The sequence below is a fragment of the Nothobranchius furzeri genome, chromosome 19 (genome assembly GCF_043380555.1).
Source record: "Nothobranchius furzeri strain GRZ-AD chromosome 19, NfurGRZ-RIMD1, whole genome shotgun sequence".
NCBI lineage: Eukaryota > Metazoa > Chordata > Actinopteri > Cyprinodontiformes > Nothobranchiidae > Nothobranchius > Nothobranchius furzeri.
This window is the reverse complement of record NC_091759.1, coordinates 1,250,298-1,272,143: the sequence shown is the minus strand read 5'-3', so window position 1 is coordinate 1,272,143 and position 21,846 is coordinate 1,250,298. Positions and strand designations below refer to the sequence as shown.

At 41.6% G+C, this 21,846-nt stretch overlaps 1 protein-coding gene across 2 annotated transcripts in view; it reads left to right on the top strand.

Annotated features, from left to right (window-relative positions):
- The window catches only part of jarid2b (jumonji and AT-rich interaction domain containing 2b), a 346,573-nt gene that overhangs the window by 110,542 nt on the left and 214,185 nt on the right, over positions 1–21,846 (top strand). The window contains exons 1-2 of one of the 2 annotated variants that reach the window (XM_070547378.1): positions 5,104–5,239; positions 9,281–9,325. In XM_070547378.1, coding sequence (XP_070403479.1) covers positions 9,320–9,325 — 6 coding nt within the window. In that variant the 5' untranslated portion in view covers positions 5,104–5,239; positions 9,281–9,319. Of the gene's footprint in view, positions 1–5,103; positions 5,240–9,280; positions 9,326–21,846 lie in introns of those variants that run through there. The other variant, XM_070547377.1, reaches the window with a different exon arrangement.

The window sequence follows — 21,846 nt, the reverse complement described above, 5'->3', positions numbered from 1 at the left end:
AGTCGATTCTCAGCCACACCTTGAACACGCGTGTGATTTTTGCAACAGCTTTTTTACACAGACGCTAAATGATCGTGCAGCCGCGTACGCTGCATGCAAAACCACAGAAAGACAAGACTTCCTGTATTGAAAAAGGTAGAAGTGCATTTTTATGTAGATCACAAGCAGGAAATAAGCACAATTTTGTGCCAAAATAGCAGCTCTGAGTTAGTTCCCTGGTCTGCAGGGGTCTGAGATCCTAGTCCTAAAAACAAATCTGCAAATTACGGAGCAATTCTTTGCACCAATTTGTCAAAAAAAATTGAAAGGTAATTTAACTTTTCCTGCAAAAATACACATGCACTTAATTTCCGTTGGAGATTTTTCATGCACATACAAGCTTTTATCTATGCATGTAATATTAAAAACATGTGCACGTCTCTTATTAACACGGAATAATAAAAGCTGTAAGAAGAATGTGCTCAATCAGTCTTTGTCTGCTGGCTGTATCTAGTAACATCTACATCTTAGGGTAATGAAATAATTCTACGAAGCTCATGTTCAGAAAGCATGACTGGACTGAGTGTGAACAGACGTGTTGCTTGTCTGCCTCCTGTTATAATCTCCATTTATTCAGCCGAGCGTGCAAATCAGATTTCTCTTTACAATATCAGTTTCCTCTGATTTGGAGAATTTGTCACACATTTAGTTTCCACTGGTGGGGAACGCACGCTGTGATACTCTAACCACTCCTACCTAATTATGATATTATCACCACTTACCGCATTTTAATTCAGTCGTCTGAGTCAAAAACATATTACGTATCCTGCTTCAACGTCCTCAGGGTAATTGAGCCAACCTGAAAGTACAAAATAAATGATGAAAAACATGATAATTAAATGCAAAGATACAAAGACAAAGATTTGTCTGCATTTGTCATGATCTGAGATGATTTTGTTTCCGTTTTGTTTGCCCCCTCAGCTCCCCACCTGGCTTTCATTGGTAATCAGCTCAGCTGTCACCATTTTGTCATCACCTGCCTTAGTATAAAGGCTCTCTTGAGTCTTGCAAGACTTTAGGTAATTTTTTATGACTAATGTCACTTATTAAACCACTTTTTGAAACAAATGTGTTTTATTGCACAAATACTGCAGCTAGGTTTGATTCTATGAAAAGCCGCTGCTGTGAAAAAAGCGAGGAGCTAACCGGAAAAGCTTCTGCAGCTCACAGTTAGTCTACGGATTATGAATGAACGGACAACGCTAGAAACACGCTGATTCTTCCTGATGTGAGTGAGTCTACTCTTTCTTTATGTAGTTTTGGAGTTTACATGAGCACAATGTTCTGTGACTCTTCAAAAAACAATAAAACCCTCAAAAACGCTGGCAGTCGGGGGCTCTTCTGATCAGTAAACAGCTGGCAGTGAATGAGTTAATAAAGATATTAAAATAATAAAAAAACAAAGTAGCACAAACAGCGACCGGCATCCCAGCATGCGTCGTGGTCGATGATGCAACGGTCACTGTCCCAATTGGGCAATTATTTGCACACTTGTGTACTACACACTCGAAGCCTTACTGCACACTTCCTCCAAGTGCACTTTGCTGAAGGCTGCAGGGTGCACTGCGAGTAGTGGGGCTGGGCAAAAGTCACCCGTGTGTTTGGAAAAGGGGCTGCAGTACTGAAATTTGACCACAGGATGTCACTCTTTCTTAATTCTTACATAAAGCACATTTAAATATGCCGATTTCATTTGTAATCTGGTCACTGACCACTCTCACGCATGAACTGAAGAAGGATCCTGACCTGCTTTCTGTCTTTTGAACTCGAGAATCCTCAATTTTCTGAGAAAATCTGGAAACTGGCTCACATTTTAGCGATTAAGACACCAACTTCCTATAGCCGTTTTACTTCAGTGCCCCCAGACGTCCTGCTGTTGACCTCCCGGCTCCGAGTATTTACCTTCAGATTTATACCTTGTCATATCCAGACATTAAGGCTGTTAAAAGATTGATCTGGCTGTAGATTACCCAGGCTGCACTTGTCAGATGTGATCTGGCTGCCCTGTTTGTGATGATGAAAAGCCAAAGCTGGCAGGAGAAAGTACATCTAATTCCTGTGTAAGTTGAAGGAACTGTTGTTGGAAAACAGAACTGACAGTCACAGGATAAAAAGGAAACAGACATCAAATGCATTTACAGGCTTTCTGGATGCATTTATCTGTTTATCAAACCAGAGACATGCAGACCAAATAAAACATTATTTTACACACGCTGGTGGGCAAATGCACAATTTTCTTTCCCCATATTCATCAAAATGAAGTCAAAAAACCAAGATAAAGCTGAGAATCTTCATCGTGAACCTGCTATACGTGTTCCACAGTGGAAATTTTAAGAGGAAGGCAAAAAGGGAACATGCTTCAGACTGCACAGACGCCGTCAATTACAAGGAAATATTATCTTCCCTGATACCACATGCTTCATGCATTTATTCAATTTGCCTGGCCTACAGATGACTTAAGACCTAGAGAGCAAAGCTGAATCTGTAGCTCCTCCAGGACTCTGCTCTCCAGAGAGATATTGCATCTGCATGTTTGTGGGATTAAGGAAATGCGGCGTGCAGGCAGTAAAATAAAAACGAAAGTGTCAATATTTAAAGGGATAATTTGGACAATCTAGGATAAATTCTGACAAGAATAAAGTATTCCTCCCTAAATACCGACGTAAGGAAAAGATGGTGGCGTAAAGCTTTAAATTAAAACCGCAGCATCAGGTGCTATAAGAATTGAAATGTTGGTTTTAGGCTAACAATGGCTTGTCCATGCAAACTTGTCCGAAGTGAACTGGTGACCCATCCATGTTTGGATAATTTGAGTATGTGATTAAATGTTTTTGTGGCTGTTAAACAAGTCTTAATTCACCCACTGAGATTTTCTACCTACGTGAAGCGGCAGCCATGTTTAATTAGATCAGCTTCAATAAAATTCCTCTAGTGGTTCTTGATTGTAGCTTTTTTATTATATTTTTATGCAGGTTATTATTATATTTGTTTACAATATGCACCTTGACTTGAAGTACACTTTTGTTTTGCATTTTACCTGCTGGCTAACAGGGTTTAGTGTGAAGGGGACATAATATGCAGAACTCACCTTTTGTGCTGCCATGTTGGTCCCTACTGCCTCTATAAACACTCCAAACATGAAAAAAAATCCACCTGTTTTTAATCAGTGTTTGGTTTTAGGAATTATGTGCCTAAAACAAGCCATTTTAAAAAGTCCCCTTTTGTGACATCACAAATGGATAAAATAGCACAGAGCACCTCTAATTCCCCCCTCACCTAGAGGAGAGCAGCTGCAGAAGCAGCAACTCTACTTCAAGCCCCTCCCAGATATCGAAGCTTCTCAGCTTATGGCAGCCTAGGTGGAGGATAGGTAGATGTGGCCAGCTTCAGCTTGTTCTCTTAAAGTGGCAGAGTTCTGAAACGCCTCATTTTGGCAGGTATTGAAACTGTCCAGAGTTTGTGCAAGGTACCTGGTATAGACCAAAACATAACATGTCACTTTTAACAGAATTATGTGGCTTTGTGCTCAGAGTACATGTCAGGAAGAATTTTTGGTTATTTTAATACCAGATTTGGGTTTAATATCTGATTGGACTTGTTTGAAATAATTTTTGTGTTTATAAATGCTAATTAGCTGCAGTGGCCATCTTACTTGACTTTAAAAAAACTGATTTCATGATCTTTGCTGCTTCACAGGCCTCCTCTTGTCCACGTCTCTTCACAAGTACAGTGTCACCCTTGTTACCCACGTTGCTACCCAACCATCACCCAAAGACACCTCAGTGTCACCTGTTAGTCCGACAAGTATCCACCTCAGCGTGGAAAGAGAGAGACAAGACATAAAAGTCTGTCCTGGTCTCCTTTGTTTCTCGCTGCCTCGCTAGACTTCCTCCTCCTCCTCCTCCTACTCTTCCTCCCCCTCCAACCGTGTCCATCTGTTCACCTCTCAGCGGAGCAGGTTGAAGAGGTGAGACATGCAGACGCAGGCACACAAACACGGGCTGTAAACACAGTCCTTACTGAGACCCACGCACACACGCACACACTACAGTAAAATACAACTGTTTCCTTACAGAAACATGAAAAAATAAAGAAAATTGCTTTAAGATAACTTTTTTCAGAAAATCTTTCAGATTTTTCTTTGTAATATTATGAAAAGGGAGTCTATACTAAAACGTGAAAGTTTAGTTGGATACATTAACTAGAAAAAGCAGTTTCAACATCTTTATTTTAGAATTTTCCAATTACACTTTAAATAAAGATTGAAACCACAGATTATTAAATAATATATACAACACGCTAAAAACATTAGTAGGCGGACTCTGCATGCATACTCTACTTGAGGAATCATGTCGGGTTATCCTGGTGGGAATGCACCTCCTGAGAACGTTTTACCATGGTGATAGGAGCACGCCCTTTGCCCTCTGGCCCCTGCCCTTTGCCACTCTCAAAGGCCGCATCAACCAAGTGAAAAGGAGCCTGCAGTCCGTCAAAGGGGCAACAATCATAAAACGACGAGAAATTAAAATTGAAAAACACATTTTTCTATTTACCCACTATGATGGACAGAGTTTGGGTGGGAGGTCAAAAACAGATTGTTATTTGTATATTTTATTTATCCTAGAGAGCCGTGTTTGACCTAAAGTGTCTGGTCCTAAATGCATTTTCATTGGGGATAACTTAGCATCTATTTGTCCTGAGACAGGCATGAAACAGAAGAGGATTATCTAAATGAATCATGACTCACATCAACTAACTTAGATCATACAATTTCTTTATTTTACCCCATGAAAGAAAAAAGCTTAACTTTGCATTTATTGAGGTTTCATCTATCCGTTTTCCTCCACTTATTCGGGGTCGGGTCACGGGGGAAGAAGCCTAAGCAGAGAGGCCCTGACTTCCTTCTCCCCAGGCGTTCCCTGGCCAGCCAAGAGACAGTCCCTCAAACGTTTCCTGTCTTCTTTTAGGTCTCCTCTCGGTTGGACGTGCCCGGGAAAGCTCACCAGGGAGGTGTCCAGAAGGCATCCTAACTAGATGCCCGAGCCACCTCTACTGGCTCCTCTCAACGTGGAGGAGCAGCAGATCTACTCCCAGCCCCTCCCGGATTACCGAGCTTCTCACCCTGTCTCTAAGGGAGAGCCCAGACACCCTGCAGAGACAACTCGTTTTGGCCGCTTGTATCCACGATCTCATTCTTTTGGTCAGTACCCAAAACTTGTTGTTGCGTCTACCACTAAGGGGGAGTATAGGATAAGAGCAGTTGGTAAGAGAGTGAAAAAGTGTGAGAGGAGTTCAGATGGATGCCTGATATTGCTACATGTGACGCAGGCTTGAATAAAGCTTGGAAAAGGAATTCTTGCCTAATCACGCCATTTTCTGATATAATGGCTCGTGACCATAGGTGAGGGTAAGAACGTAGGTCGACCAGTAAACCAGGAGCTGCACCTTCCAGCTCACCTTGACAGACTGGTACAACACCCGCATCACTGCAGCATCAATACGTGGACACGACCCTGAGATAGTTCACTTGGGGCGGGACCTCGTCCCTGACTCCGTGAAAGGATTCTACCCTTTTCTAACTCAAGGCCATGGTCTTGAGTTTAGAAGAGCCGATTCTCATCCCAGCTGCTTCACACTCTGCTGCGAACCGCTCCAGCAAAAGCTGGAGATCACGTTCTGATGAAGTCAACAGGACCACATCATCTGCAAAAAGCAGAGACCCGATCCTCAGGCCACCAAAACAGATCCCCTCGACACCTTGGCTGTGCCTCTCAAAACAGATCAGTTACAGACGGGGGCCTGGGCAGAGTCCAACTCTCACTGGGAATGAGCCCGACTTACTGACCGGCAATGCAGACCATCGATTTTTCAGGGACTCAACAGCCTGTATCAAGGGGCCTGGTACCCCACACACGTGGAGAACCCCCCACAGGTGTCCCTGAGGAACATGGTCGAACGCACCCTACTAGAGCCTGGTAAGGGTACATAGCTGACCCAGTTCCATGATGGCCTGGACAACTTTCCAGTGGATCCTCCACTCCAGAACCTTTGGGGAGGAGCAGCAGTAGCTTAGGTGGTAGAGCGGGTTGCCTCATGATCGGAGGGTCGTGGGTTCGATTCCAGCTCCTGCCTGGGGTATTCTGTTGTTGTGTCCTTGGGCAAGACACTTCACCCAACTTGCCTATGTTGGTGGTGGTCAGAGGGGCCGACGGCGCCAAATGGCAGCCTCGACTCTGTAGCCACAGCCGCCCTGGGGTGGTCTGACAAAGTAGCTTACCATCACTGGCAGCATGCGAATGTGAGAGTGTGTGAAAATGTCTTTGAGTGTCCTAAAAAGCGCTATCTAAGTTCATTGCATTATTATTATTATATTATTATTATTATTATTAATAGACTTAAGAAGTGAGGCTCATGAGTGTGAACTCCCCCCCCCCCCCTATTTTTTATTGTACTTATTTTTTATTCCAATTTTAGATCATGTGACACCTGAAAAACCAAAGGGTACTAAAAACTTTTAAAACACTTGTACCCTTTAATATCAAGACAATAAAGTACTTTAAGAAAAATGGTGATTGAATTTTTTTTTGTTATTTGGGGGCAAATAAACAATATAGTTAAAATTTTCTAAATGAGCTATTTATTGGTTTTGTGCTCTGACAAATGGACGACAGGTGCATGAGAGTATTACTCCCTTCAATGGTCATCTGATTGGTTTGGCAGCTCCTGAAGCTTTGCACGTTTCCATATCCGAGTCAGAGAAATGAGAAAAAAGGAAAGAAGAATTTACTCCACGGTCACGTTGGAGTGGAGCTGAAGCAGCACAATAAGTTCAAGCATCAGAATAGCCGCCTGGAGTCCAGCTGTATAATTTAGCTTTTGTTTGTTTATCTCCACGTTGAAGTTGGTGTGTGTGTCACACGCTTGAGAGAGACGATGACGGGAACATTTGATTTATTTGTGTTTGTGTGCATTTCATTTAGCGTCGACTCATAAACAGTGGCTGGCTGCTCCTGATTTTGTCATCACACACACACACACACACACACACACACACACACACACACACACACACGCACGCACGCACGCACACGCGCACACAGACACACAGAAAAGCAAGCCTGCCCAAGAGCACAATGAGCACATATCAATCGGCTGCTGCTGCTGCTGCTGCTATGGCACTTTCTGGGAGTGTGTGTGTATAATAAGTGTGAAAAATCTCATTAATGCAGTGCGGCTGCTGAGCCACGGCTGCTGCTAAGTTCCTTGTATTGTCACTTTTCTCCAGGGCCCCTGAGTGCTAGGTAGCTAACTAGCATCATCGCCATGGAGACCCCGGCAGCTATGTCTCCCCACTCAACCTCAGTGCTCTAACCCTTATGTTGTAGACACACACACACACACACACACACACACACACACACACACACACACACACACACACACACACACACACACACACACACACACACACACACACACACACACACACACACACACACCAGCAGCAGCAGGGAGGAAAAGAGGGGGGAGTTACACACCTTCAATCTCGTCCTCCCTCACAGTCTCGCTTTTTGTCCTCTGACAAAGCTTGACAAACCACATGTGACTTGGAGGGCTTAGCCTCAGGTTCTTGTCAGGGTTCCCCCTCTACCCCGATTCACACAAACTCCAAATAAGCAGCCATATTGATTTTTCTTTTTGACGATGCCAGTGAGTGGAGATCCCTCTTCGAGAGAGAGACTTCTGTTTTGATTGTATGTGCTCTTAGGGTGTTGTGCCTCAGTAATCCATGAAAACAGAAACGGCCAGTCCTTAAAGGTCTTAAAATTCAATTAATGCCACCAAAATAAAATAAAAAACACTATATGAAGCGATTATTTATTTAGCATAGATGAAGCCAGAGTTCACAAGTTATGCAAATTCAAACAACATTCCATTCAGTTTCAATTCAATTATTTATAAAGCGCCAAATCACAAAGCGTGTCTCAAGCCTTTTTACAAAGTAAACAGTCCAATTGAGTTCAGTTCATTACGTCAATTAGTTAAAAGTTTCCTATGTAAGAAAACCCAGCAGACTGCATCGAGTCACTGACTTGTTGTGTCAGAAACTCTACAGCAATCCCCAAACCCAGCAAGCATGCGGCGACAGTGGAGAGGAAAACTTCCCTTTAACAGGAAAAACCTCCAACTGAACCTGGATGAGATAAAGTATTTTGGACAGGAGTGGGGTGAACTCCAATCTTCACATAGACTTGATGACCGAAGGAATGAGATCCAAGATGTGAACGTCTGAAAAGAGCTTCCTCTGTAGGACACCCTGTCCACACGTAGCCGGGTACCCCACAAAACCAAGATATTTTCCCATGATTTAGTCTGTCATCCACACGAAAGTGAAAATAAACGCTAACAAAAATGAGTATTTCAAAAACCTCCAACTGCCACAGACTCCACTCTATTTCGGGAAGCCATTGTCCCCGTCATCGCTCCGTCATCGCTAGGCCAGATTCATGCCATGAGTTTTGAGCCAAACCGATGTTCAACCAAGATTTCTTTGTAGTCCACCACCAGCTATTCCATGTGGAAGAATGTTTTCAGCAAACACCCTTGCCGATTTGTGAAACTACTGCCTCCTACAGTCTTGGCATGCTTATGAATGCACTTTTGCTGAAAACAAGGTGGTGTGTACCCATGTATTTTTTATTTTTTTGTAAATTGGCAGGGGAAGATATTCTGTTTCACAAAAACTGCCTAGGCTACTGTCTCTGCGACCCGACCCCGGATAAGTGGCCAAAAATGGACGGACAAAAACCCGGCTATGTGTACACGACCTTGGAGAAGAGTTCAGAATAAAGATGCTGCTCTTCCTCATCAAAAAGAGTCATCTGAAGTAGTTATTTTCATCTGGAGGAATCCCAAAATTTCCTCATCTCTGGCCTGGGAACACCAGCATGCCTGATCTTGTCTCCTAGCACCTTCTACTTCCACACCCTGACCTGGGATAAATGCTGGAAAAACACAAGGAAGACATTTTCAAGTGAAATGCTCTAAATGAATTCTCCAGCTAAAACAAATCCACTTTACAGCCAACATTTAACAACAGTACTCAAAATAAAATATTTTTGTGCTTTTACTTGTATCTGCAGTTTTACCTAAATGCTTTGAAGGGCGGAGTGAGGAAAGTGGGAGGCATTTGGCTTGTTAAAGGTTGTAATCCCTGCTTGTGGTGTCTTTTTACTCACAGATCCCATAAACGTGAGGTGCTGAGGAGCGGACCGCGCATATGGAGGTAATTCGCTGGATCAAAGTGTCGCTACGGCTAATTAATCTATATCAGCATCAATTAATCAGCCTAACCTCTGGGTTTAAAGACAACCCTCTAGGTGGTTAAGTATGACAAAATCCTCTTTGCTTTTTTATGTCAACAAATGTGCAGAAAAACCTCAAACATGAAGAGAGTAAACAGGAGAGACACTTCACATCATTACAGCTGCTCATGCAAAAGTGTGTTAAGAAAGTGCTTAAATTTAAAAAAGAAAAAGAGATTAACCTCTGAGACATTCACCTAATTAGTTCTGTGTCATCTTAAACGAATTGAGCAGCCTTGGAGCATTAGTCGGTCAGTGGAACTCGTGTAAAACGTGTCAGCCCATAATACTTCATGATTCTTTGTGCTACTGCCTCTCAATAAAATGACGCATGTAATCTTTATCCTGCTTGTACCCCAGAGTCTCAGAAATGGCTAACCCTTTAGCCTGCAGCTAAAGCTAAACAAACACAAGTGGGAACCCATAAAACCATGTTTGAATGTATTTATGTGCGTTTATGTTGGTGCATTTATGGGGGAATTCAAAGGTGAGGTGCAGATGGATGTGTGCACGTTCTATTTTTAGATTTAAAAATGATACTGTTTGGGTTTTGTGTTCATTTTAAAGCATGATAACTTAGCTAGTTAGCGGCGGTGGCTGTCAAGTGCAGCTAAAGAGTCCTCCTAAACATTCCTGTGGTTTAACGCCATGCTTTGAAAATAGGTGCTAACCACATCCCCGGAAACTTCCCATTTCCACACCCCACCCCCACGTGTGTTGAAAATATGAACAAGATGCCCACAGAGGTGAGAAAAGGGTGTGAGTGTGGGTGGGGGGGTGGGGGTGGTTAGGGCACATGCCCCAGAATGCACGGTAACACACATGCCAACTACATGGATGGCTTGAGAAATGAATGAGTGAGCTTTTTAGGAATTTTTATGAATGTCACATGTAAATATTTATGAGGTTCAGAATGTGCCAAAAATGTGACAATATTTAAAATGCACCTTAAGAAATTCAAATAGGAAAGAATAAAAAGCAGTACGTAAATAGATGTTTTTCATTTTTGTTGTCTATTAAATGTAGTTTTTCACAGTTTAGCACTGATCAGAAAAAATATATATAATGAACATATATAAAAAGTATGGAACCCCATTCCTGCCACTCTGATTTATCTCATAATTATAACTTGGTAATCTCTTAATAATGAGCAACTATCTCATCATTAGACTTAGCTAAGTCATAATGAGATCATTTTTTATCAGAGTGGCAGAAATGGGCTTCCACAGAAAAATAAAAATTGTACTAAAACATTGATGACATTTAACGCACACCCTCGTCCTGTCGTCCCCAGTTAGGTTCCAAATACACCAGTGAGTATGGAATGGCTGGAATTTTATAAGAAGACATTTTTGATGTGAAAAATAAAATTTTATTTTTTTTCTGGGATATGTTGTCTCGCTCACAATGTAGATTTACATAAAAAAAAAGCTGACAGGAGCAGAGGACAAATGAGGACACTGTGGTGACACTTCAGCTGAAGCCAGCTGTGTGACCAAGAAAGGATCCGGCAGCTGCGGAGCAAAAGGGACAACGAGAAAAAAAAAGATAATGTGAAACAGATAATTTCTTTGATGGGGTGAAGGAATATTCACTGCTCAGGAATTCTGTTAAAAGAAGATGATTTGCGGCCTGCAAAGTACTTCCTCACTGATGTGTTAACTAGCAACCTTCCTCCGGTGGTGAAACAAGGTCTATCCGGACAAGAAAAATTAGAAATCCTCATGTTAGTGGAAAGGCATGAAGCAAGTCAGAATTCCTCTTTAATGCTATTGTAGCGGTCACACTTTATAGCGTGATGACTGCAAATTAATTGTGACCAATGAGATGTGATTATTCCAAATATAAATATGAAATATCAATCTGATTGATCTTTGAATGTTTAATCAGAAGAGTCTAGGGTTCTTTGCTTGTTCAGGGACCATAAACACACTTCGTATTAATTCAGACGGAGTCAAGTATATAGTTAAAAAGGAATTTTATTCTTTCCCAAACTAATGATTATACATGACAAGATTTGAATAATGAGATGTGATGGAGTGGAGATGCGATGGTGGAATGTGATGTGTGAGGTGGTATGATGCAAGTTAGATGTTTATCAGAATCTTTGTATCTGAAAGAAATTGTGAAATCTGGGTGTAAACTATAAACTAGAGAGTTGATTATTACTAAAACAGCATCAGACGCAATCTGTTGTGTCTACAAACCCTGGCGGAGACCCCCAGCAGATCCGGTCTGTCAGAAGTCGGGTGGACTTCACGGCACCTGAAGCCAGTAGATTAGCTTCGATGCGACCCGTCCAGTCTTGAGATGTCTCCAGGTCACAACAATAGCTGGAATGCTTGTTTGCGTCCAAAGTGGATGTCGCTCTCAGGGGGCCGTCTGGCTGTGTCAGCTTGCAGCGTGCAAACAGGTTTCCAAGGATGCTTGTTCCGATTTGGCGGGTTCGGAACTCCGCTAGAAACTGAATTACTCGGGAAGTTACTCGTGTTTAATTAAATCACGATGTTGTGATTTCTGGCGTATTCTGGCAAATCAGAATTTGACATGTTTGGAAGGCTTTACCAAAATATTCTTCAGTTACAAAAAATGTTTTTGACGTTAATACGTATCTTATTGTAATGTGTATGAGTATAAACAATGATTAACTTGTTAAATAAAACACAGTGATTTGTGACATAAATGGATCATATAGCACAGATTATTCAAACATTTGACTTGTTCATTCATCACATATGATCATTTAACCATAAATTGTAAATCCTTGTAGGATTTGTGAATTCACTTTTATTCAGTGAGGAATCCAGCAGTCTGACTTTTAGCAGAGAGATAAGGCTTTTGTGGGAAACCTTCAGTTTATTTATGTCTGCGTTGAAGAACAATAAGTAAGCAAAAGGTTGATTTGTGCGTCTGGATCCTCCAGCTGTCATGTTCTGAGGAAAGTGTCCAACCCAAGACATGCAGAATCAACCCAGGAGACAATATAATGAAAAATAATATTTTTATTTGTGGATAACGGTAGCTGAGAGCGCACTGGGAATTCCAGTGGACAGGGGAAATGCAGCTTCTGGAGGGGAGAGCAGATTAGAGGTGAGTCCTGAGAACTTTAATTCCAACAGATAATGAGTGAGGGGACTTACTGGGGTAAAATGAGTTCAGCGGGTGAGGGGATGGGTAACGAGCCGGGGGTATCCAGGTGAGCGGTTCCAGAGCTGGAGAGGGAGAGGGCAGTCGTTGGAGAGCGGGTCGGTCAGAGGTGAATGGATGACGTGGCGTGTGAGCAGAGCAGAGTCCTACTGAGCGTGGTGAGGGAATAATCCAGCCTGGCAAGCCAGACTAAATAAATGTATTATTTAGTCTGGCCACGCTCCATTGACGGCTCTCGGTTGTGGGGTGGGTTCTACCATTGTCTTTTAAATGATCTCCGCATGCTACTGGACAATGAATGTGACATACTCTTGTTTCAAATTGTTGCATCATCCCACCCACCAGGCATGTAGAGTGCCCTGATTGGCCCACAAAGCGGATAAAGCTCTGTGATTTGTTCACTAAGCAGATAGAGCACTATGATTGGCCCACCATTATGGACCAATCACAGCTCATTATGTGTTTGAAACCCCTCTAGAGAGCTGTGATTGGCCAGCCAGAATGCTGTTGGGGCTGCAGAGGTTCCAATGGAGCATGCCTAGACCAAACTTTGCAAAGCAAGAATTTGGTCTAGTTCACTAGGCTAGAAATAATCCAGAGACGAGGAGAACCTGAGGTCGGAGATCCAAGAGACGTAAAGTCACAAAAGTCCCAGGAAAAGGTACACGTAATAATGTTCACAAAAACCAAGAGCCAAGTACGAAGGCTGGAAACTACCAGTCAGTAGCAATCATCTGGCGTTGAGTAGTGTCACCTTCCTCCTTAAGAAGCCAACCCACTGATTAGCTGATCAGGTGCAGCTGCCGCTCCCTAGATCTCACGTAGAGAGACGAGTACTCACCCCCGGCTCATGACACCAGCTGGTGTAACCTTGACTTTGCAGCTCTGTCGTGTATGAAAGGTTATGCCGTGTCAATTCGATGGTGAAAATTGACCCTTTTTATTCATTACACTGCAGGTTTGTGTTCTCAGGTGAGGGGTTTTCAGATGCATAACCATCACATCTATTAGAGATTTAAATGAAGCTGATGGATCAAAACTCAACAAAATCATAGGCAGTCATCCTGTAGTACAGCTGATTGTCCACTGTTAGGCACATTGATGGTTTTCTCCTGTCAGATAGTTTTTGTTACGTGACTGAAAGCTACAGAGAACACTGGTAAATCATGAAAAATTTGGAAAATTCCCTCACCTTTCCACAGGATGCATATTGTAATAAACGTGTCTTCCCCACGAGCTCAGCGATGTGTCCCTTCCCAACGGGATATTTCACATGATTTTGGCAGTGCGTGTGATAACAGGCAAAGAGAAAGATGGCAGCATTTATCTAGAAAGGTCTGTGGTTTATTTTCTGATCTGTTTACCTCGGCTAGAGGGGCCTCACAAGTGGCAAACTTCACCTACTATATTTGAAACCAATGCAGATGTAACAAAAATTGCAGTTCCCACCATCAACCACTAGGGGCTGGCTCCAGGAAGAAGCAAGTTCCCATTGACTCCCATGTTAAAAATGTCAACTTCACAGCAGAACTAATCATGTTTATAGTCTGGTTAAAAAAACAAGTTTACCATCATGACAACTGTGATGGGGGTGAATGTTTTTGTAACTCACCTGTTAAGATGCAAATAAAGCTTGAAATTGTGAATGATTAGGGGTGTGTTCATTTGATTGACAGGTAGCAGTTGAGCCATCAGAGCTAAGGCTAGCAGCTTGCCCTCCTGCTTGTAGCCTCACCCTTGGCCTCCTGCTAAAAGTGTTCCATCCTAGAAGGCAGAAGGTGGCAGAGTCGCTCAACCATGATTTTCTGGCTGAAAGTGCCTGTCATGTCTTTATTAGCTTCTGTTAGCTCAGTTAGCTTACAGCTGCATTGGCTAAGAGTTTGATGGGTGTCAGTCAACTGCCCCCACCCTCACAGTCCCGCTTGCACCTCCATTTTGGTATCTTCTGAGCTGTCTGACATGGTCAAGTTTGAGGTGGAATATAATTATATATATAATTATTGGTAATGACATATATTTTTTACTAGTTAAGCAACTAGAAATGTACACGTGTCTTTTAGTTTGAAAGTTTCTGTATCTTGTAGAGGGTAAATGTTGTTGCTTTTAAGCTTAATACTGTGTTAAGCTGTGATACTTTATATAAATATAGACTATCAACCTGCTTGGTCTTTGGATGTTTAATCAGAAGATTCTATGATTCTTTACTTTTTCAGGGATCAAACACACTTTGTCTCAATTCAGACAGAGTCAGGTTTATAAAAGATAAGAAATTTATTTTCTAAACAAATTAAAACAAGACAAGTTAACCAAGGCTACTGTGATGGATGAATCTAAGATGATGGGATGTGATGTATGGTGACTATGTGTGAATGTGAGGTTATCAGAACCTTCGTATCTAGAAGAACCGAGTTCTGGGTGAAAAGAATTTGGTTTGCATTAAACTATGAAGTTGTTTCTTATCAAAACCGGCATCAGAGGCAATCTGTGTGTCTACCTCACCCTTTCTTTGGCGACCCTCTTCGCGGATCCGGAGGTCAGGGAGGTCGGATGACCGCTGGGCGCCGAGGTTTGGTAGATTAACCGCAGCACTGACTCTCCAGTCCAGAGATGTTTCAGAGTCACAACAGATAGATGAAATCGTTTGCATCTAGAGCAGCTGTTTCTGAATAGATCCGTTTTGCTGTGTCAGCTGTAGGCAGCTTTTAGCTTGTCGAAAGCTTTGGGTTGAAGAGGGTTCGCTCCGGATGGCCTGTCCGCAGCTTGCTCCAGAACTGACTCACTGTCAAGTGAGCTCTGTTTTAATATTCTCATATTATGATTTCTTGGCCAACTGAGACGTGCCATGTTAAGGGGTGTCAACAAGCAAACCTCAGAACATCACGCCTTCTTTCAGATACAGGATGCTCTGATTTGCAGCTAAGAAAATATCTATGTGTCATGACGTTTAAATTAACTTTAATTTATCTCTAATGAACCTTGGGGGGGGGGGGGGGGTACCAGACTTATGTTAAGCATAATTCTGCGCAAACGAAGATGCATAACAGACCTGGATGATGAAGCTCAGTGGTAGGAATCACTGAAGCGGTGTTAAGTGCACCGTCGCACGTCTAGACGGTACCGTAGGAGGTGAGCTGCCATGGTTCGCCGCATGCTACAGGAGCGAGCTATCTAGGTGCGCACAGCGTCCCCCGGTCCCCTCCTCCTCCCCTCCTCCCTGTCCGGAACTCCACCTCACCAGTCTGAAGCAGCCACCCTGTCCGTAACAAGTCCGGACCTGTTACTAGGGGCTTCGTCCGGTTTAATTACGGAACACGTTATCCGGATGCTTGTATTCAGACACAAAGGTCTTACGGACAGAGTCCGGAACATTTCCGTTTTTCATGGCCTGTCTGAAGGGGGCTTTAGGGACACCTGAGGGGAACCTGGAGGGGGCTGGGGACCACAGGGACACGGAACATGACACCAATATTTTCCAACAACTGGGACAGTTAATTCATTTTCAACAACATTTCGATGGATGTTTCCAGAGATTAATGGTAAAAATGACACATTGTCTCTTTAAGATTGACAGAAGCGTAAAATTGGGTCAAAATCAGGATGATTATATTGCTGTGTGAACCAGGCCTTAGTGTGAGGGCAGTTATGGCTGAATTGAGCTCATTAGTTTTTATTTTAACATTTATTTTTCCACATCTATACAGCTTCAGTCAAAGATCACACCTTTTTCTGTCCCAAGTGGCTGGGGCACAATTTCAAAAAGACACAAACTGTCGATTCTGACTGTCTTTATCAAAGACAACGTCCCCTAGCAGCTGAGAACTCTGCTTTGTCTCCCACAGGGGCTGGTATGGAGGCCTGTTCTGCTAAACCAAAAAGACAAAGGTTTAGTTTGACAAAAGTGACGCTACACTCCCTGTGCTGCTCTACACTAAGCCAACAGAAAGAGAATAATTCACTTAGGAAATGTAAATGCCTGCTGGAACAATCTACTGTACAATTTAGGTGCAAATTGATCTGCTTTCCTCTCCATGAGCTTGTTATCTTCCAGTGTGAGTTGCATGTCGGTTTTCATTCTGGTCAGACGGCGCTAGTCTAATTTGATTTAACGCTATTGCATATTTAGGACCTTCTGCACGCCTGCTCGAGGAGATTTCAAGCTGCCTTGCACTGTCGGATTAGTGGCATTATATTTAAATTACATAAACATTAGATTTTCTCGTACGTCTTTCACTGGGACTGATAAAAGCCGTTTTAGAGAAGACGCAAGCTGCTACCTTGAAATCCATTGACTGATTTCGATTTTGCTACGGATTCCATTCTGGTGCATTTAACACCTTGAGTTTTTTCTTTACTTCATCTCCAATAAAACAACTTAATTACATGGCAATATTTGTATATTACAGCTGTCTTGCTATTCTTTTTGTCCTTAAAATATCTCGTTTGCTGGGAAACCGTGTCATATAAAACATGACTGGCCAGTCTGAGTTGCATATGAATGCTGAACGTGTCATTTTCTTCAACTCCAATCGCCTGCATTAGTCGCAGAAAGAAAGTAAATGTGGAAAGTCATCAGGTCAGGCAAAGCCAGTCTCTTTACATCACATTATTCATGGTCCCGCCCACCTTGTCAGGCTAACTGTGGAAGGCTATGTGGCCAAGAGATAGCATAGTGCATCTTGGCTAGTAGCAGCAAACCAGTAGAAATAGCAAGTTTGCAGGACAAAACACTTTTGGGCTTGGGCTATTTGTGGAGACAACACAACAACGTTGCATTTATTTGCCAAGAAGGAAGAGCGAGAGAAGAGTCATGTTGTTGTTGTTAGCCAATCAGAGATGGGATTTTTGCATATAATGCTCTGACAGACTTCTGTCCCTTGAAACCAGTGGCGCCACCAAGGGGTGGCCATCGGCCCCCTTGGAAATGAATGGCCACCCCCTTTAAAGGAGAACTTTACTCAAATTTTTATTACGTTTGCTGTGTTCTCTAGTAGAAATGAAAGCCTTGTTAATTGTTCTCTGGGGAACAAAAGTTCCAGCGCACCTTTTTGAGGACATAGCAGTCCGCTGGAGGAGAATTTAGCTTCAGACGGCAGGATTTGAAGTCTTATTTCCTGATATTTCGACATATCGCCTCTGATTGGCTAACAGCAGCACAACTCTCCCACTGACTCTGTTAGCTTTGCAACATTGATGTTTTATCTCCAATAATAACACAAGCCTGAAGGAGTTCTGCAGTGTTGTGGAGTTGCTAATGCTAATAGTTAGCCTCTACTTGTTTTCTGTTCTTTATTGATGCTAAATCAACAACAGCCTTTATGGTTGCAAGACAAGATGCATGAGTTCACGTCCATTTAACAAAAAAAGAGCCTTAAGAATTAATAGAACTCCAACTGGTCCATTATTTGATAAGTTGAAAATGCAAAAATTTTGGGATCTAGTTGATTACAATATTCTAAAATTGGGTTATAAAGCTCATAAGAAAATGCTACCAAGAAATATCCAAAGGAAATTTGAAAAGAGACATAGTTATTATAACTTAAAGGCTTTAGGACCAAAGTGTTGGATAGATGTGTTCCTGTGTATGGAGTCGGTTTATGGAACCAACTGGAATTCCAAATAAAAGAAGTAAAATCAATTCTAATGTTTAAAAATACTTTTCAAAATAGTATGATAAGAAAGTATATAGATTAATCGGGGATGGTTTTTTTCCCTTCTATTTCTCCTGATTTCTTGAAATGCAGTTTGATGATGTTATGGTGCTGCAATGAAACAGCAAAGTTAAGTATTTACTTGTTAAACTCTTGGCATGCTGCTAGGCAGCTGACTCTTAGTTATATTTTATGAGTTAACACAGTTTATTTTATTGTTTGCAACAGCTTTTAACATTGCAAATTTGTCCGTGTTGGATTCAAACCCAAAAGAGTCAACCGTAATGGAAAAATGGACAGCACAGGAAAAACAGCTTTTCAACACTTTAACCAGAGCAAATACGACTCACTCAGCCCAAAGAAACAGGAAGTGTTTTCTACAACAAAATCAACTTTTCTCCAGTTTTATCCTCTTTTATCCCAGCCGGCAAGAGGATAACACAAGAGTGGAGTGTTTGAGCCTTCACTAAATCTTTTTCTTATCTTAAGTAACACAAAAAACATCCGTATTTTATCAGACACTTCCAAGAAACAAACCAACCTATCTATTATACTTCTAGATTTATTTAATATATATTCACTCTTCACAGCTGGTAAAAATAATTGTCACGCTTGTGCACTAAATATACATGTATATTATTTTAAAAACTTTTATTTTTTAACTTATCGTTTTCTGTTTAAGGACTGATCAGAACAGGATTACAGAATTTGAATTTTGTGTATCTTTAAACATAAAATTTAGCACTGCAGTGAATTTCTTTTAGATCTGACTTACACCTTTTAAAGCTTTTTACTAGTATTTTCAGCTCTCACTCCCTTTTTGACATCAGACCTTCATACACACACACACACATCTCCTCTAGCACTGGCAAACACACGAACAGAACTTCCCAAGACTAGGCTCTATCACAACACACACATTCCGCATCCTGCACTCTTTTTAGTGCATCTCAGACAAAACGCATTTACACACACTTTCAGCCCAGAGCCAGTTTAAACAGCCTACTTGCTGCAAACTCAAGACGTCTTCAACAGGCCTCACTTTGCTTTGCCAAAACCTCTTATTAATTTATCACCCCCCCCCCCCCCCCACTCCAACCCCCCGGGGGAAAACCAGACTCAGCAAAGCTTTTTACTTTATAACAGCGCTTTCTCCGGCTGTTATCTCAGATCTCCGTTTTTGGCTCGGCTTTGCCGAGGTACTCAACTAGATGCTGAGATCAATGTCAACATTGTCCTATTTTCCTCAGAGGACTTTGTCAGCTGTTCAAAATCTTTCCCGATTTTTGCTGTCCCAACTTAAATTTTTTCACTTGAGAATTTCCTGTCAAATGACAACAGCTGTGTGAATATTTTACACCGCTGTTCTGGACAAAAATGTCTTCTCTCGTGTTACGAGTTTTAAATGATGAGCAGGACATATAACAAGTAAAAAATTGGTTTCTCAGTGAACCTGCCTTTTTAATGAACCACATTCATCTCTTTTAATCAAAACAAAAATGTTAAAGCCAATAAAGAAAAATAAAATATGTATTTCATTTATCACAATTTAAATATATATGTGTGCCACTGAAGTCTAAATTATATAGGTTTTTGTTTGTGTTGTTTTATAGCAATAAGCATTTAACTGTTTCAGAATTGTAAAACATTAACATTTGGAACAATAACTGAAACAACTCCAAAAGAGTCCTTGAAGGAAACCAAAGAAGTCCAGTTGACGTCATTTGAACCCTTTGACCTGGATGACTGAGAACCTTCACCAGCAAACTGAAACAACTGTTTTAGATGTTGTCTTTTTTCTGAAGTGTTTGTTTTTAAAATTTGAGGTAAATTTGTTGGATATTTAGGCCCATTGTTTTTAGTCACCATAAGGACCAATTTGGTGTGCCACCCCTGGCAATGGCCCCCATATGAAAATGTTTTTGGACCACCACTGCCTGAAACAGAAGTGCCAGAGCGTTTGTTTCCACAGAAAGTGATTCAAGGCAATTCCTTCATATTCAAGGCCACAGAAGATTTTTTTAAGTAAATGAGAACTTTAAAAATAAAGTGAGAGATTTCTTCAAATACCAAAAAAATAATAATAATAATTTAAAAAAAAATACGGAGTGTTGGGAGCCAGTAAGAACTCAAACTCAGGAGCAAGGAGGAAAGAAATAAAAATAGAACTAAACAAAATAATAGAAGTGTTTGAGTTTGTTTGGTCTCTCAAAGCCAGAGGCTGTGTCCACATCAGTCAGAGGTTACTGGGTGCAGACCAGCCGAGGTCAGAGGTCATCATCTGGATAGTTTTAGCTATTTGTGAACGTCCCCTTCAGTGCTGATTGAGGTCATGCAGCATGGCCAGAAAACCCGTGACCCTTAATCCCCTCAGCAGTCATCTGGCTTTTGGCGTAGAGTTTCCATGCAACGGAGAAAGAGGCTTTCAACAACGCAAAGAAGTTTAAAAAAAGTGCAGACAATGGAGCTTGTGTGTGTTTTAATTGAATAAAGATGTCCCGTGTCGTTTATTTAGGTCATTAATAATCACAGAAAATGACAGATCAGTAAAAAAATTAGCGTTTACTATTTTTTTCACCAACTAAAGAACAGATTCTCATTGTGTCCCTTTTTATGCGCTCCTACTGTGTTAATAAGATGATGTTTACGGAGTGTGTTCTTTAATAAAATGATGCAGAGTGACTTTGAAAGGAACAGAACTTTTCTTTTTTCATGCATTTTGCTTCACCGGCTTCTTGCGGGTCTAATGGGATGCAGATGGTGGTCAGAGGACGACCAACAGGCGGTCAGCACTTCCGTCTGCAGCCAGCGGGGAGCGTCCTGAAACTTGTTCTTCACATTACTGAACCCCACATGTCTGCTGTGAATGAAAAAAAAAATTTTTTCTCCGTCAAACAATCAAAGAAACTAATCCATCCAGTGTGTTGTTTGGTTTAAGGTGACAACTTGAACTCTTGTGCTTTTAAAATGAAAAATAACACTTGTTTCCTCTCCTTGGACGTAGCTCCGGTCTTCGCCGGAGTCTCCGGTTTCACAGCCTGCAGCAATGCTAGACCATTAAAATATATTGGCACAGAAGAATCTGCTGGGTGGAAGGCATTAAACAAACAATCTGACAGTAAAAGAGCCCATTTACTCCGAATCCACTCCGACGCTTTGCAGCAGAACGTTCCCTAATTGTTAACGTATAATTCTAACAAGTCATTTTGAGATTACCCAGGCGGTGAACATTTGGGGAAAATTTTGATGAATTGCATACAAGCAGCACATGTAACATGTGGCACCACGAGCCAATTAGGAGCTGCCTCATTTATCCAGCTGATTTTTGTTAGTTTGATAATGATTTTTTTCTTTGACTTTTTTCTCATTCTTGTCGTTCTGAATTCATCTGCTAATTCTTTGAGCAAACGCACGTCACCCGCCTCCTCGTATTCTAGGAATTCATGCAAACCGATGAGGATTGCTCACAGAGTTCAGCTCAGTATCTGTGAACATTAGTGGGTTACAGTCTTTTTTTCACTGGATTTTTAAATGTTTTGTTACTTTAAAGAGTCAACGTGTAGTTTTTACCATTAACGTCTGAAATTATCCATCAAAATGTTGCTGAAAATTAATGAAATGATGCTCAGTTGTTGGAAACTATTGGC